Raw genomic sequence first — 16,117 nt, 5'->3', positions numbered from 1 at the left:
TTCTTTCTTTCTTTTTTTTTTTTTTGAGATGGAGTCTTGCTCTGTCACCCAGGCTGGAGTGCAGTGGTGCGATCTCAGGTCACTGCAAGCTCTGCCTCCCAGGTTAATGACATTCTCCTGCCTCAGCCTCCCGAGTAGCTGGGACTACAGGTGCCCACCACCATGCCTGGCTAATTTTTTGTATTTTTAGTAGAGACGGGTTTTCACCATGTTAGCCAGGATGGTCTCAATCTCCTGACCTCATGATCCGACTGCCTCAGCCTCCCAAAGTGCTGGGACTACAGGCGTGAGCCACCGTGCCTGGCCCAAACTATCTTTTTCAATCACAATGGAATGAAACTAGAATTCAATAACACATTGAAAATCCACAGACATGTGCAAATTAAACAACACATTTTTTTCTTTTTTCTTTTTTTTTTGAGATGGAGTCTTGCTCTGTTGCCCAGCCTAGAGCACAGTGGCGGGATCTAGGCTCACTGCAACCTCCACTTCCCCAGTTCAAGCAATTCTCCTGCCTCAGCCTCCCGAGTAGCTGGGATTACAAGTGCTCACCACCACGCCTGGCTAATTTTTGTATTTTTAGTAGAGACAGAGTTTCCCCATGTTGGTCAGGCTGGTCTCAAACTCCTGACCTCAGGCAATCCACCTGCCTCAGCCTCCCAAAGTGCTGGAATTACAGGAATGAGCCACTGCACTTGGCCTAAACAACACATTCTTAAACAACCAAAGGATAAAAGAAAAAAATGAAATCATCATATTTATGGAATGCAGTAAAAGCAGTGCTAAGAGGGAATTTTACAGCTATAAATACGTACATTTTTTAAAAAAGAAAAATCTTGAATCAACAGCCTAACTCTGCACATCAAGAAACTCAGAAGAGTAAACTGAAACTGAAGCTAGCAGGAGGAAGGAAGTAATAAAGATCAGACCTATAGAGATATCTATATACATATAGGTATCTGCAATAGAGAATAGAAACACAATAGGCAAACCAACATGAAAAGTTGGTTTTTTGAAAAGAGCAAAAAAATTGACAAATATTTAGCTAGGTTAACTAAGAAAAAGGAGGCTGGGAATGGTGACTCACACCTGTAATCCCAGCACTTGGGAGGCCAAGGCAGGTGGATCACTTGAGGCCAGGAATTTGAGATCACCCTGGCCAAAATGATGAAACTTCATCTCTACTAGAAATACAAAAATTAGCTGGGCGTGGTGGCACATGCCTGTAATCTCAGCTACTTGAGAGGCTGGGGCAGGAGAATTGCTTGAATCCAGGAGGTGGAGGTTGCAGTTAGCACCACTATACTCCACCCTGGGCAGCAGAGTGAGTGAGACTCCATCTAAAAAAAAAAATCTATTCTATTGTCTAAATGTATAGATTTTTTTCTAAATGTTGCGATTTTTAAATAGACTGCCTAAAAAAAAAAAAGGAGAGAGAGAAGACTCAACTAAAATGAAAGAGGGGACATTACAAGAGGTGCCACAGAAATAAAAAGACTAAAAGAGAATACTATGAACAGTAATGGGTGAATTCCTAGAAACACACAACCTGGGATGACTGAATCATGAAGAAACAGAAAATTTGAAAGAGCAACAATGAGTATGCAGATTGAATGAGTAACAAAGAACCTCCAAACAAACAAATGTCCAGGACCAGATGGCTTCACTGATGGATTCTATAAACATTTTAAAAAGAAATAAAACCAATCCTCCTGGAATTCTTCCAAAACAATTGAAGAGGAGGGCATACTTCCAAGCTCATTCGATAAGGCCAGCATTATCCTGATACCAAGGCCGTATAAAGACGATACAGGAAAATAAAACTACGGGTCAATATCCCTGATGAATATTGATGCAAAAGACCTCAACAAAATACTAGGAAATGAAATTCAACAGTACATTGAAAGGATTAATCACCATGACCAAGTTTATTCCTGGAATGCAACTCTGGTTCAACATAACAAAAATCAATTAATGTAATACACCACATTAACAGAATGAAGGACAAAAGCCACATGATCATCTCAATTGATGCAGAAAAAGCATTTGAAAGGATTCAACATCCTTTCATGATAAAAACACTCAACAAACTAGGAACAGAATGAAACTACCTCAATATAATAAAGCTCATATATGAGAAGCCCACAGCTAACATCATATTCAATGGTGAAAGACTAAAAGCTTTTCCTCTAAGATTAGAAATAAGACAAGGATGCCCACTCTCACCACTTCTATTCAATATAGTATGGGAAGTCCTAGCCAGAGCAATTAGGAGAGAAAAAGGAAGAAAAGTCATCCAAATTGGAAAGGAAAAAGTAAAATTAGTTCTGTTCACAGATGACATGATTTTATAGTAGAAAATCCTTAAGATTCCATTAAAAACTGTTAGGACTAACGAACCAGTTCAGTAAGGTTACAGGATACAAAATGAACACAAAAAAATCAGTTGGTGCTGGGCATGGTGGCTCACGGCTATAATCCTAACACCTTGGGAAGCCAAGGCAGGAGGATCACTTGAGTCCAGAAGTTTGAGATGAGCCTGGGCAATATAATGAGATTCCGTCTCAAGGAAAGGGAAGGGAAGGAGAGGGGAGGGAAGGGGAGGGGAAGAGAGGAGTGGGGGGGGATGGGGGAGGGGAGGGGGTGGGGGAGGGCGAGTGGGGGAAGGGAGGGGAGGGGAAAGAAGAGCGGGGAGGGGAGGGGAGGGTGCCTGTAACATGCAATTCATGTTCACCTTGGGGTGGAGCCTTAACATTTAAATGTATTACAGTCAGGCTCTATATGCCAAAAGGTCTTTTCAGGACACAAATGCACGCAAGTGTGCAGCCTCTGTAAACTGGCCAGAGCCAGTCCATACAGAGTCAGTGATCTTCTTACTGAAAGAAAGTTACTAAATCAGTCTCTTGTCCAATCAAAGCTGCAGTTATGGCTGGTGGAATGGGGGTGGGGTGGGGGGTGGGCGGTGGGAGTGTCAGTCAGCATCTGGTGGAGCTACAGTTGTTTTAATATTGCTTATTGCTTGTTTAGCTGCTAAAGAAAAAGAAAATACCTCGTGGCTATTAGAATATAGTTTATTCTTTTTTTTTTTTTGAGATGGAGTTTCGTTCTTGCTGCCCAGGCTGGAGTGCAATGGTGCGATATCGGCTCACCGCAACCTCCGCCTCCTGAGTTCAAGCGATTCTCCTGCCTCAGCCTCCCAATTAGCTGGGATTACAGGCAATGTGCCACCACACCCAGCTAATTTTGTATTTTTAGTAGAGACGGGTTTTCTCCATGTTGGTCAGGCTGGTCTCAAACTCCCGACCTCAGGTGATCCACCCACCTCGGCCTCCCAAAGTGCTAGGATTACAGGTGTCAGCCACCGCGCCCAGCCAGAATATAGTTTATTCTTTAAGTGTATGGTGTGTACACTTGCCTGGTCCTGTTTATAATTTGGTATCTTATTGCCACAGAGTCTAGTCTGTCAGTCTTCTGATCTCTATTTTAAGATTAATGCTGATCAGTTGTGTGTAAACTACAAAAGTGAGGGAGTAGAACCAGGTGTGTCTGACCTCCCATCCCATCATGGCTGGGAACTCAAGTTTCCTGCAGAAACCACATTACCGTCTCAGGCCCACAGTTCCCCCTCGAGCCCTCTGCCTCCTGACTGACCCTGGGCTTCCCTGTGGCCCCACGGTGTGGTGTGACATGCCCCTTTCTCTTGGAAACTGAGGATGACAAACCATCTTGTCAATGGCAGTGGTCTCCTGATCCTTCCTACACCTGAGTGATAATAAAGCCTCCATTGAACACAGCCCTGGCCTCATCTCCGCGAAGCTGGCTCACAGTGGTCCAGGCACCGGACTGCCCTTCACCTGCCCAGCCCGTCTCCCGATGGTCCCCGTGTAAGCCAGCAACGTCCCCACCCAGGAGCCAGCAAGCCTGACGTGCAAAGCGCTCCGAGGACCTGGTCACTTGGCAACTTACATAAGCTGTGCGCTCCATACCCACAGTTTCTCTGAGCCTGAAGCCATCTGCTGCCTCTCCATCTCCCCAAGATCCCAGCACCGAGCCAAGAGCCCCATAAATGCTAATGAGAACGCAAACAAACTCCCTCTATGCAGCCCCATCGTGTTGTGCGAACTGTCTGCTCTGGTCTCCACACTGCACTGCGGGCCTCACAGGTCCTGCCCCACCATGTCCTGAAGAGCACAGGGCACCCAGCCTGTGCCACATCTCATGGGTGACCCTGGCCAGGTACCACGCCCTCTGTGCCTCAGTTTCCCATTGAGGAAAACAGTTTCCCCACTCACACTGTCTCCTCCCAGGAGTTTTATAAAGTCAGCAGTGAGCACTGTGCAAAGGGCGGCTTTGGCAGCACCACCAGTAGGACTGACCATCATACCTTCCCAGGGTCGGGAGGTGCCCACTGCGCAGTTGTGGAAACTGAGACTCAGGACTGAGGTCACTGCTGAAGGTGTCAGGTGGGCTTGGCCTGGCCTGCATGGATTTTTCCCACAGGCTTTTCTAGGGCAGACTGCATCCCAGTACCTCCCCTTGCACACAGCACGAGCCTGTGTGCCACATTCCTGGAAACAAGGTGTGGGATGATGCCCACTGAAAATCTCAAACCCCTCCTGAGGAAAGGCCTGCAGCCCGCAGCGGGGACAGAGAAGGGGAAGCCTACCTGGGCCAGGCCGGCATCCTTGTCAGCCTTCTGGGGGGTGTTCTCAGAGTCAGGTTCCTCACCCACATCGCTGTCCGCCTCCTCCTGGGGGGTGACCTTCGGGACCTGGCTGTCCAGGGCCATCTCTGGGTGCGCCCCCAGTACAGTGGGGCTTGGGCCAGCCTCCAAGCCCTCCTCACAGGGGAAGTTCTCTCCAGCCACACTGGAGGATGGACTGTCGATCCCGCTGTCCCGGTTGGGGATCTTTAAGCTACCACTCAGCTCTCCCGTGGAGCCTGTGTCTAGAGAGCCGTCCCCTGCTGCAGCCAGGCTGCCAGGGTCCCCACAGTGGGCTCTGGGCCCGACAGGGAGCGCCTGAAGCTTCCCTAGGGAGGAACTGCCAGGCCCACTGTCTGGCATCCCTAGGGCAGCAATGGGTCCTGGAGGGGTTGAGGACCCCCCGCCTGACTCCATCCTTAAAGCTGAGCTCACTGGGCTCAGGTGGAGGCTGGCCAGGGGCTTCCTGTAGGGGAGAAACAAGCCGGAGTCAGTGCTAGCCAGGCATGGACCAGCCCCCTCAGGTGCAACCCCCAAATGCAGCCCCCAGGCAGTACCCTCCGCCCCCAACCCAAAGCCTGGAGCAGGTGGGCTGGGTGTTGTGTGTGAAGTGTGAATGCCCTGGTCAGCTTCAGCTGGGTCTTGTACAGACAGGCTTTTAAAGAACAGAAAATGGAAAATGTTTTGTTTTAAAATTGTTTCTTCCACATAAAAAAAATTAACCCTGTGGTGTGAAGCTATCTGCTGTTCAATAAATTCAAAATAGATGCTCAAGGTAGTGACCATAACCAAAAGGAACACAGTGGCTTCTGTTTATAGCGCATCCGTGGTGCTTTTCAATCCTCTGATACTGGCAGGACATGAGGCCAGTGTACTCCTCCTCCTCCCCACCACTGCCTGCTGGATAGGTCAGAAAACAGCCCCCAGGGGTCCAGGGTCCCAGCTGTCTCTACTATCTCCCTCAGGTGAGGGCTGGGGCAGGAGGTGTATCTTGCCAGAGGATGTGGACCAAGGTCTTTGCCCCAAAACTCCTCCTCCCTCCTGTGCACTGGAGCCACCTCACACTGGCCCACCACGCCTCTCATGGGCCAAATTCAAGTGTCAATTCTAAGTGCACAGAGAATTCACCGGGCACCTCTGAGGAGGAGCAAAGGTGAGACGGGCCTGGAGGGAGACTATCATCCCTCAAAATCATCCTCTTGAACCCAAAACACAGCTGCCGAGGAGCCTAGGGGCTGCAAGTGGCGGTCACTTATCCCCATACCTGATGCCACCAGCCTTTCCGAGGAGGGTGCTGAAGGTCGGCGGGCACAGGCGCCTGGCTCCGTGCTGGGGTCTGGGGTTGGCTGGCAGGGGCTCGCACACGGTAGATGGTTTCCTTGAAAATCTCTTCCTTGCCCAGCAGGTTCAAAGTAGAGCCATTTAGGAGGTACTGAAAAGACATTAGAAGAGAAAGAAAACCACCTTCTCCAACTGGCATTTGGAGCAGCCAGAGGCCCCGGCTCTGCGGGGATGTGAAGGAGGGACGCTCCATGCCACCACCTAGCATGGTGGACCCCAGGATTGGGGCATGGCCATCTGCACAGTCATATCCTCAGCCCCCAGGCTGGCACACAATGCCTCCAAAAGGGTGGGGCCTGCACCAGCAGCCATGCACTGTGGGGTGGGCAGTGTCTTGCTCGGCTGGAAACTCTGGGGCTAGGGCTGAGCTTGTCCCTTGCCATGCAGCATGTTGCGGCCCAGGGGAAAGGGTCACCTTGAACACGCAGGCGCTGTCTAGTGTGAGGCGAGCCGGTGGGCATCGCCAGGCCCCTCCCCAGCCCACACCTCACACCCTCCCCTAAGCACATACAGACAGGCTCCCTCAAACACTCACACTGATGGGCTGGCTCACACTCACAGTCACACACACACTCACACTCACAATTAGATATTCCTCTGCCAGCAGCTTCACATGTTCCTGCCTCACTTGCTAAGCGGAATAAAGAAGAAGCAGTGAAGAAACAGGCTTCACACAGTGACAGGCACACAGTGAACTGGCCCTGGCTGCCTTGAGCCTGCCCTGGTTGCCTTGAGCAGGCAGGTGTGCCTCTGGGCAGGGCGTGGCGCAGGCCTGGGCTCTGGCAGCATCCCAGTGGCTGTGGATGCCGACCAGCTCCAGGGTGGAGCACCCCCACCCTGCACAGTCTCCTGAGTGCTCACTCTCCTGGGGCAAAACCCCTTTTGAGTGGACGTTTCTTTAAATGACTCCAGAATCACTCAGGTGGGCATTTATGATTGGCTACTGCCGCATTCCTAACGAGTTCAATGGGGGGCAATATTAAGATTTCTAAACAGAAAATACATGTTTTGCTGCATTCTTCTCATAGCACAAGAGATAAACTCAGGTTTCCAGAGGTCAAACATGGCACAGCAATAAAAACGCACCAGATGGAATGTGAGCTGTGCTCAGCCTCGGTGTGTTCAAAGGTAGCTGTCTGGCGAGACAGAGCCTGGTTCAACCCCATCTCAGGGGAATTATGCTTCTGGTTAGGATGGAGTAATAGAAACCAGATTTACTCTCACCTGGAACAACAACAAAAATGGACAAAACCTACGAAACAACTTTGCAAGGCTCTACACCAAGCAGTAAAACGCTGTGGTCCCTGAGAGATGGGAATGAATGAGGTGAGCCCTCCTATTGCCCCACCTCACTGCCCGGAGACCATTTCTGGGCCATGGATCAGGGAAAGGGAGCCCTGTGGGGCCCAGTGGACTCTCTGAGTTGAGAAGACAAAACTGGGAGGCCCAGAAGACTAAGGTGGCCAGAGTCCACGGCATGGAGCCCTGAAGACGAGAGAGCTGCAGAGAGAGAGAGAACCCGGAGATCTCAGAGGGGCTCCTCGAGTACCGTTCAGCATGTGTGTGGTGGGGAGAGCACATGAGGCCAGAGAAAGAACCACCTGTGAGGACCACAGGGAGCTTTCACAGGGCAGGGCATGCCTGTGCCCACCAGCCAGCCCTAAAAGCCCCACAGGTCACGGGGCATTGCGTTGAATACTCAGAGGGTCTTGCTTCAGAAATGATGGATAATTAGCCCTGCAGTGATCACTGCTCTGGTCCCACCTAGCAAATATTAACAAACCTTAACAGGAAGAAGTCCATATGTTTACCCAACTGCATCCCTGAACAAAACTAAAAAATATTTATAGAACTACAAAAATATCTAGTGTATGGCAAGGTAAAATTCCCATAGTCTGGCATCCAATCAAAAATCACCAGGCAGAGGCCGGGCGCAGTGGCTCACGCCTGTAATCCCAGCACTTCAGGAGGCCAAGGCAGATGGATCACTTGAGGGCAGGAGTTCGAGACCAGCCTGGCCAACATGGAGAAACCCTGTCTCTACTAAAAATACAAAAATTAGCCAGGAATGGTGGTGCGCGCCTGTAATCCCAGCTACTCAGGAGGCTGAGGCAGGAGAATTGCTTGAACTCAAGAGGCGGATGTTGTGGTGAGCTGAAATTGCGCAACTGCACTCCAGCCTGGGTGACAGAGCAAGACTCTGTCTCAAAAAAAAAAAAAAAAAAAAAAAAAAAAAAAAAAAAAGTTACTAGGCGTAAAAGGGACTATAGATAATGAAGAGAAAAAATTCAATATAAACTGACCCATAACTAACACAGATGTTGGAATTAGCAAAAAGGGACATTAAAAACTGCTATCATGTCTGTGTCATCCTATGTTCTAAAATCCAGTAGAGATGTGGAGAATGTAAGAAGGCCCACATTAAACTTCCAGAGATGAAAACTACGAAGTGTGAGACCAAAAACACACTGGAAGGAATTAACAACTAGTTAGACATTGCAGAAGAAAAACTAGTGAATTTGAAGAGATAGGAACAGAAACTACCCAAAATGAAACACACACACACAGAGAAACTGAGCAACAGTGAAACGTGGGAAAACTTCAAGTAGTGTAATACATGTGTGATTGGAGTCTCAAAAAGGGGTGGACAGAAAAAATATTTGAGGAAATAATGACAAGTTTTCTAGATTTGATGGAAACTATAAATCTACACATCTAAGAAGCTCAATGTAAAACAAGCACGAGAAATCCTTGTAGTTAAAACTTTTCCCACATGGAGAACTTCAGGCACAGAGATCTTCACTGGTGAATTCTACAAACATTTCAGGAAAATAATGACGCTAATTCTACACCTACATCTAATGAGTTTTCAGACCTTTTTTTGTTTGTTTGTTTTTGTTTTTGTTTTTGTTTTTGTTTTGTTTGAGATGGAGTCTCGCTCTGTCACCCAGGCTGGAGTTCAGTGGCCGCAATCTAGGTTCACTGCAACCTCCTCCTCCTGGGTTCAAGTGATTCTCCCACCTCAGCCTCCTGAGTAGCTGGGATTACAGGCACCCACCACCACGCCTGGCTAATTTTTGTATTTTTTTTAGTAGAGATGTGTTTTCACCATGTTGGCCAGGCTGGTCTCGAACTCCTGACCTCAAGTGATCCTCCCACCTCAGCCTCCCAAAGTGCTGGGATTACAGGCATGAGCCACCACATCCAGCCAGATCTTTCAGACCATTTTTAAAAAGGGAATAGAATACAGATGAATCTAGAAATAATTATGCTGAACAAAAGGAGCCACAGAAGACCTACTGTTTTCTCATTACTACAGAATTCTAGGAAGTGCAAAGTAGCCATGGTGCTAGGAAGCAGATCAGTTGGGTGCCTGGAAGGAATGGGAGGGGCTGTGGGGGTTGGTGTGGGGGAGGGGGGTGGGTAGGTGGAGGGGGCTGGGGAGGTGGGGAGTGCTTACAAAGGAGCACAAGAGCTTTGTGGGATGTTGCACACATACTCATTACCTTGATTGTGGTGATAATTTCATGAGCATACCCCGTGTCAAAGTTTATCCAACTGTACACTTTAAACTTTATGCATCAATGGTACGCCAAGTATACCTCACAGGGCTGATCAAGAAAAATCCCACCCTAGCCAGGTGTGGTGGTGGGCTCCTGTAAACCCAGCTACTCGAAAGGCTGAGGCAGGAGAATCGCTTGAACCCTGGAGGCGGAGGTTGCAGTGAGCAGAGATCTCGCCACTGCACTCCAGCCTGGGAGAAAGAGCCCGATTCTGTCTCAAAAAAAAAAAAAAAAAAAAAAAAAAAAAGAAAAGAAAAGAAAAATCTCACCCTTATCACCTTTGAACTGTACAAACTTGGTGAGTTTCAGACATTCCTGAGCATCATTTTCCTTACCACAAAAGGGAGGATGGATCATGATGGATCATGAGGAGAGGTGAGGAGGTGTGTGGTCGCAGCCTGGGAGGCCCGAGCAGCCCGGGTCCCCAGACATCCTGTCCAGAGGAGAGGGGTGCACTGTGCTCATTGGAGGCCCTCAAATCACTCCCATCTTGGTAGGGCTTTTGTCCAAGAGCAGATGAACCAAAACAAATGAAGGACACTCACCTCCAGCTTTGCGTTTGCAACTCTGTATTGCAAACACCTGTGTTATGGATCCTGTCGGTACGCCCCAATTCACACACTGAAGTCCTAGCCCGCAGTACCTCAAAATGAAGGCATGTTTGGAGACACGGTCTTTACAAAGGTAATCAAATTAAAAGTGAGGTTTTTAGGGTGCCCTTGGTGGGGGCAACCTGGGTTGAGAAGCCCCTAATTGTCACTTCACTTCCTTCTATTCTGTTGCAAGGACTTTTTACAGAGTATGCGTTGTTTTAAAATAAAAGAGGTAATGAGAACAGAAAACAAAGAGAGCTGGATAGAGGAGCAGGAGAGGGATGAGCTACTTTGGGAAGTGTAGCTGGGCAGAGCCCCTCTGTGGCCAAAGGCTTTGCCAGCAGCAACCCTCCTGGGCTGGTGTGGCCACTGCCTGGCCTTCAAGGCACAGGTGCATGCACACATGCATAAACAAACGCACATGTGCACATACATACACATGTGTGCACACATATGCTGAAAAATAAAAAGACCTTTATCTGAGGAATGCCAGCCCCTTTATATAATCAGGCATTGAGAGGCGCTGGAATGCAACACAGTCACTCCCCATCGAGCAAAATAGGTCCCACCTGAAACCACTTGCTACGCAGGCTTGAGACTAACAGATGCCAAGTAGCCCTAAAATGCCACATTCTCTGTAGTTCAACAGTGGCTGGCCAATCACTAACCAGTGTTATTTCCGTGAACCAATGAGAGTTCCTGATGAACAACGGTCACCACCCCCTCTCCTGATTCATCCTTTCTTTTCTTTAAACACTTGAGCCTCTCTTTTGTTCTCCAGACATTCCTTGAGGCAACTTGGAAGTGTCTCCCTGGCTGCAGTCCTCAACCCTGTGCTTGAATAAACTCTCTTTAGACTATATTCTGATTCTCTTGATTATTTTAGGTTGGCAATGCATACACACATATAATGCAAGTACACCCATGCACACCCATGTGCAGGGTCAGTGCTGAGCCCTTTCTCACATTCGCAGGGGACGTTTCTGTCCTTCATATGAGGACGCCAAGGCTCAGAGAGGCTGGCCCTGGCACACAGGTGCTGGAAGCCCCTGGGCTTGGGTCACTCTGGTCCGCCCAGGGCTATGCCTACGTTTCCACAGGGGCATTGAGGGAGCCGAGGTCAGTCTTCTGTATCCAGCCACCTCAGCTTTCCCTTTAGGAAGCCCTGAGCTGCCTGAGGTGAGCACAAGGCTAGAGCTGCTGACCCAGGTGAGCCGTGCCCACTGTGGACTCAGCCAGGGAACAGGTCCCAGACACTCAGGGCTGCCACCACGTAGCACGAGGAAATCCACAAATCTGAAGAAATTTAGAATGCCCCAGAATCCAGGGTGTCCTAGAACTGTTCATGTGTCTCCATCACAGCAGCCAGTGAGCAGGGGGAAGCGCTCTGGTCCCCGCCCCGTGTCCCTCCACAGTGCAGCAGCCCCCCAGATAGGCAGGGCTGGTCCCACAGATGGGCCACCAGTCTGCCTACCACCCAGCTCTATCTGCCACCAGATGTCCCTTCCCAGGGGCCATGCGGGAGTCCCCCCCCCATCTGAAAGAAACCCACCACGGCACCTGTCTACTGTGCTGCCTGGAACCTAGCAGGCAGGGACCTCCCCTGTCCTGTCGCTGGAGTGGCCCAGTGGCCCCCCGGCACACAGGAGGCTCCATAACAACGGCATGTTATGTGGGGGGAGCAACAAACACGTTAGTGGTGGTTTTTAAACTGCCCGTATATTCTTTGACGCCACTTCAATCTAAAAGCCGACTCTGACATCCCTCCCCTAAATACAGAGCCCCTAAGAGACTCGCTGTAACTAGAGAGGGCAGCATGCGGGAGGCCAGGTCAGGAGGGAAGACAGCTCCGGGCTCTCACACTTGGAAGCCAGCACCTCACTGTGAGGGAGCCTTGGCCACTCAGAGAGGCATGCGGGGGCATCCCCACCGACAGCAGGTGGCAGCCAGGCCTGAAGCCTTTGGGGGAAGCCTTATGCAATGGGTCCCAGTCCTGTGGGCAAGAGCCGCCTGCTGCACCCGGGTGGCCCAGAATCATGAGGGATGATGACGACAAGATCTCCCTTGTGGGTTACCCTGTGATAGAGAATCCAGGCAATACTGTAAGTGCCTCTAGGTGATACAATAAACCATGTGAACTGCCTACATCTGCTGGTCCCCATATGGCTTCTCACTGGCTTAACTTTGGTCCCTTGAGGTCCCAAACCCACTGAGGCCACCCACAGTGAGCAAGGCCCAGGGCACCCTGGCCATGCCCAGGTGTAATGGCCGATGGCAGTCAATTAAAGCCACCAGGCTGAGCGCAGTGGCTCACACCTGCAATCCCAGCACTTTGGGAGGCCAAGGCACTTTGGCAGACCTCCACCTGAGGTCAGGAGTTCGAGACCAGCCTGATGAATGTGGTGAAACCCCATCTCTACTAAAAATACAAAAATTAGCCAGGCGTGATGGCTTGCATCTGTAGTCCCAGCTATTCTGGAGGCTGAGACAGGAGAATTGCTTGTACCCATGAGGCGGAGGTTGCAGTGAGGAGATCACACCACTGCACTCCAGCCTGGGCCACAGAGCGAGACCCCGTGTCAAAAAAAAAAAAAAAAAAAAGAAAGAAAGAAAGAAAGAAAAAAGAAAAGAAAACAAAAATTAAAGCCACCTTGTGACCTACAGGTGCCTGGAAGCCCAGAGTAATTACCTTGGGGTCTCAGCCTGGGAAATGCCCTGTCTGCTGTGGGCATGGATGGAGGGGGGTGTCTCCATCATCTCTGCTGAGAACTCAGTGAGGTGCCACATGCTCCTGAATTGGGATGGGGGTCAGAGGGACCTCGGAGAGGGCAGGAAGTGAGGGCAAGCTGAGCAGGGAGAAGAGGAGGCAGATCAACGCAGCAACTCCCCGTTTGCAGTCATGCCATGAGCAGACACTCACAAATATGGCTCACACCGCCACCTTTACAAGTTACTTCTACTGTTTAAGACTGTATGAGTCTTCATGACCCAAAGCCCTGGCATGACGCTGTGACTGTGGACTGGGAGAACAGGCTGGACAGCCTGGAATCGGGGGCTGGTGGGCGGGGGGTGTCTACCTCTCCCAAGGATGCAGCAGCTTTTCTTAGGGCAGCCACATTTCTCCAACACCAGTTTCCCATGTGAGTCCATCTAGTCAAGAATGTTTCTCCCAAAAGGTTTGAAAGCAGGGTCTTAAACAGGTACTTGTACACCCACATACACAGCAGCATTCCCTACAATAGCCAAAGGGTGGAAGCCCCTCAAGTGTCCATCCCTAGATACCTGGATAAAGAAAAGGTGGCCTCTCCATAGAACAGAATCATGTTCAGCCTTAAACAGAAGGAGGCCGGGCGCAGTGGTTCACGCCTGTAATCCCAGCATCTTGGGAGGCAGAGGCGGGTGGATCACAAGGTCAAGAGATCGAGACCAGCCTGGTCAACATGGTGAAACCCTGTCTCTACTAAAAATACAAAAATTAGCTGGACATGGTGGTGCATGCCTGTAGTCTCAGCTACTTGGGAGGCTGAGGCAGGAGAATAGCTTGAACCCAGGAGGCAGAGATAGCAGTGAGCTGAGATCGCGCCACTGCACTCCAGCCTGGCGACAGAGTGAGACTCCATCTCATAAATAAATAAATAAACCAGAAGGAAATACTGACCCATGCTGCAACAGGGGTGGACCCTGAGGACATTATGCTAAGTGAAATAAGCCAGTCACAAAGGGACGAATCCTGTGTGATTCCACCTACGTGAGGTCCTAGAGGAGTCAAATTCACAGAGACAGAAACCAGAATGGTGGCTGCCAGGGCCAGGGGAGGGAATGGAGAGTGACAGAGTTTCAGATAGGGAAGGTGAAGACGCTCTGGAGATGGATGGTGGTGATGGTTGCACAGCAATGTGAATGTGCTGAGGGCACTGTACTGATCACTTAAAAACGATGAAGGAGGCTGGGCACGGTGGCTCACGCCTGTAATCCCAGCACTTTGGGAGGCCAAGGCGGATGGATCACCTGAGGTCAGGAGTTCAAGACCAGCCTGACCAATATGGTAAAATCACCTCTCTACTAAAAATACAGGAAATTAGCTGGGCTTGGTGGTGGGCGCCTGTAATCCCAGCTACTTGGGAGGCTGAAGCAGGAGAATCGCTTGAACGCAGGAGACGGAGGTTGCACTGAGCCGAGATGGGCTCCGTTGCACTCCAGCCTGGGAGACAGAGTGAGACTCCATCCCGAAAAAAAAAAGAAAAAAGAAAAAAGATGAAGGTGCTAAGTTTTAGGTTATGTGTATTTTACTGCCATTTTTAAAAAGAAAACTTTTTTTAAACATATGCAGAAGATTCTCATAAGAAGTTTCTTGAATTTGCACCAAAATGACAAGGTGCAAAGGGCAAGGCCCTGCACCAGGCCAGCCTCCTTGTCAACCTTCCTGCCCAGCTGGGGGTGTCCGGGGGAGGCGGGATCGTTAGTGTCCCTTTCTGAGGCTGCAGAGCTCAGCCCGCATTCACACACTCTTGCCCTGCTTCCTTGGTCCACATGCACAGCCACTGCTGCTCCTCAGAAGACTGGCACCCTGGGCAGAGGCCTCATACAGACTCCCAGGTGGGGTGGGCCCCGGGCAGGGCCCACAGGTGCAGCCTCCAGGCCTGAATCTGCGGTGCCCCCACCTGGGGGGTGGGGCTGGGGGACAGCACACCTTGTGGCACAGAGTGGGGGGGCTCTGTCCTGGAGGACTGAGATTATTGTTAGGGGTTCAATACTTGCTTTCGGGGAAATGCAGCAACTATTTGCCTGTGGGCTACTTTCCTGAGACCAGGGACACTCACCGGCAGGCGGCAAGCTCATAAGGAGGGAGTGGGGAAGCTCACGTGTGGGGACGGAGGCACCACAGGCACAGGTTCGTGTCACTAGGCAGCAGGCAGCTTGTCCCCAGACCCAGACGTGGCTGCCCCCATTTCACACAGGGCCTGCCCTGCACTGTCCTTGCAGCCAGCCAGATCAAACCGTGGCAGGCTCATGTCCCTGTCTCCCTCCTCAGACAATGGGCCCCTTGTCACCTACCAGGACCCACAATATCTGCAAAAGAGAAGGCAGCACATGGGGAGAAATGTAAGGGATGAATGAAGGTCCTCGTATCCTGTTTCCTTCCCGACCGGCTCAGTCCCCACGGCTGATGGTCGTCCCGCCTAGGGACAGGCAGGCACCACAGTGCCTGGCTCTGCTCTTCCTCCTGTCCTTGTTCATTGTTTTCGGCACATGCTTGCCTCCGAGCCTCCTTGTTCCACAAGCCCAGTCTCATCCTTGTCTAAGTATCACACCTGCCCAGCACTGCCCTTACTGAGGGGCCTCAGTTTCCTTATCTGTAAACCAGGTTCCTGATAGACCTATCGGGGCAGGTGGGGAGGATGTTTCGGGAGCTCCCAGCACATGCACCAGTGACTCCCAGGTCACTCTTCTAGCCCCAGGACTAACCTGGGAGTCCTCAAGGGGCACAGGCCAGGAAGGTCAGGCCCATCCTTGGACAGTGGTGAGGCTTCTCAGGAAAAGGTCATTTCAGCTCTAACCTCTGTACAACATGGCTGCAGGCCTCTGTGTGCAGGGCACTCGGCCTGGTGTCGCTCCAAGGGGTCTTGCACACTGCGTGGTGCTGGTTTTTGTGTAGACGTGGACCTCCGCCCCCTGAGGAGTGGAACCGGGGCCTCCTCCGGCCTCCTGTAACAGCCCAGCTGGGGACAAACCACTTCCTCCCTTTCACACCCAGCCGGCCAGCCCCACCCGGCTCTGGGGCCACTGAGCAAGTTGTGAAGATTTGTACTGGGGCTCAGTCAGACACTTTGCAGGCTGGGGGTCCCAGGGAAAGTCAGCTGTGTGACTTGGTTTCCTCCCCTGCAAGAATGGCTGACCAGCATCCGCCCTGGGCGTTG

General features: G+C 50.7%; 1 protein-coding gene across 3 annotated transcripts in view; it reads right to left on the bottom strand.

Moving 5' to 3' along the window:
- FGD3 (FYVE, RhoGEF and PH domain containing 3) overlaps window positions 1-16,117 on the bottom strand; it is an 84,407-nt gene that overhangs the window by 50,526 nt on the left and 17,764 nt on the right. For all 3 annotated transcript variants that reach the window (XM_054519476.2, XM_054519477.2, NM_001133218.3), the window contains 2 exon segments: window positions 5,967-6,134; window positions 4,667-5,168 (listed from right to left, as the gene is read on the bottom strand). In XM_054519476.2, coding sequence (XP_054375451.2) covers window positions 4,667-5,119 — 453 coding nt within the window. In that variant the 5' untranslated portion in view covers window positions 5,120-5,168; window positions 5,967-6,134.

This window comes from Pongo abelii, chromosome 13 (assembly GCF_028885655.2).
Source record: "Pongo abelii isolate AG06213 chromosome 13, NHGRI_mPonAbe1-v2.0_pri, whole genome shotgun sequence".
In the NCBI taxonomy this organism is placed as follows: Eukaryota; Metazoa; Chordata; class Mammalia; order Primates; family Hominidae; genus Pongo; species Pongo abelii.
This window is presented reverse-complemented; position numbering and strand designations above follow the sequence as displayed.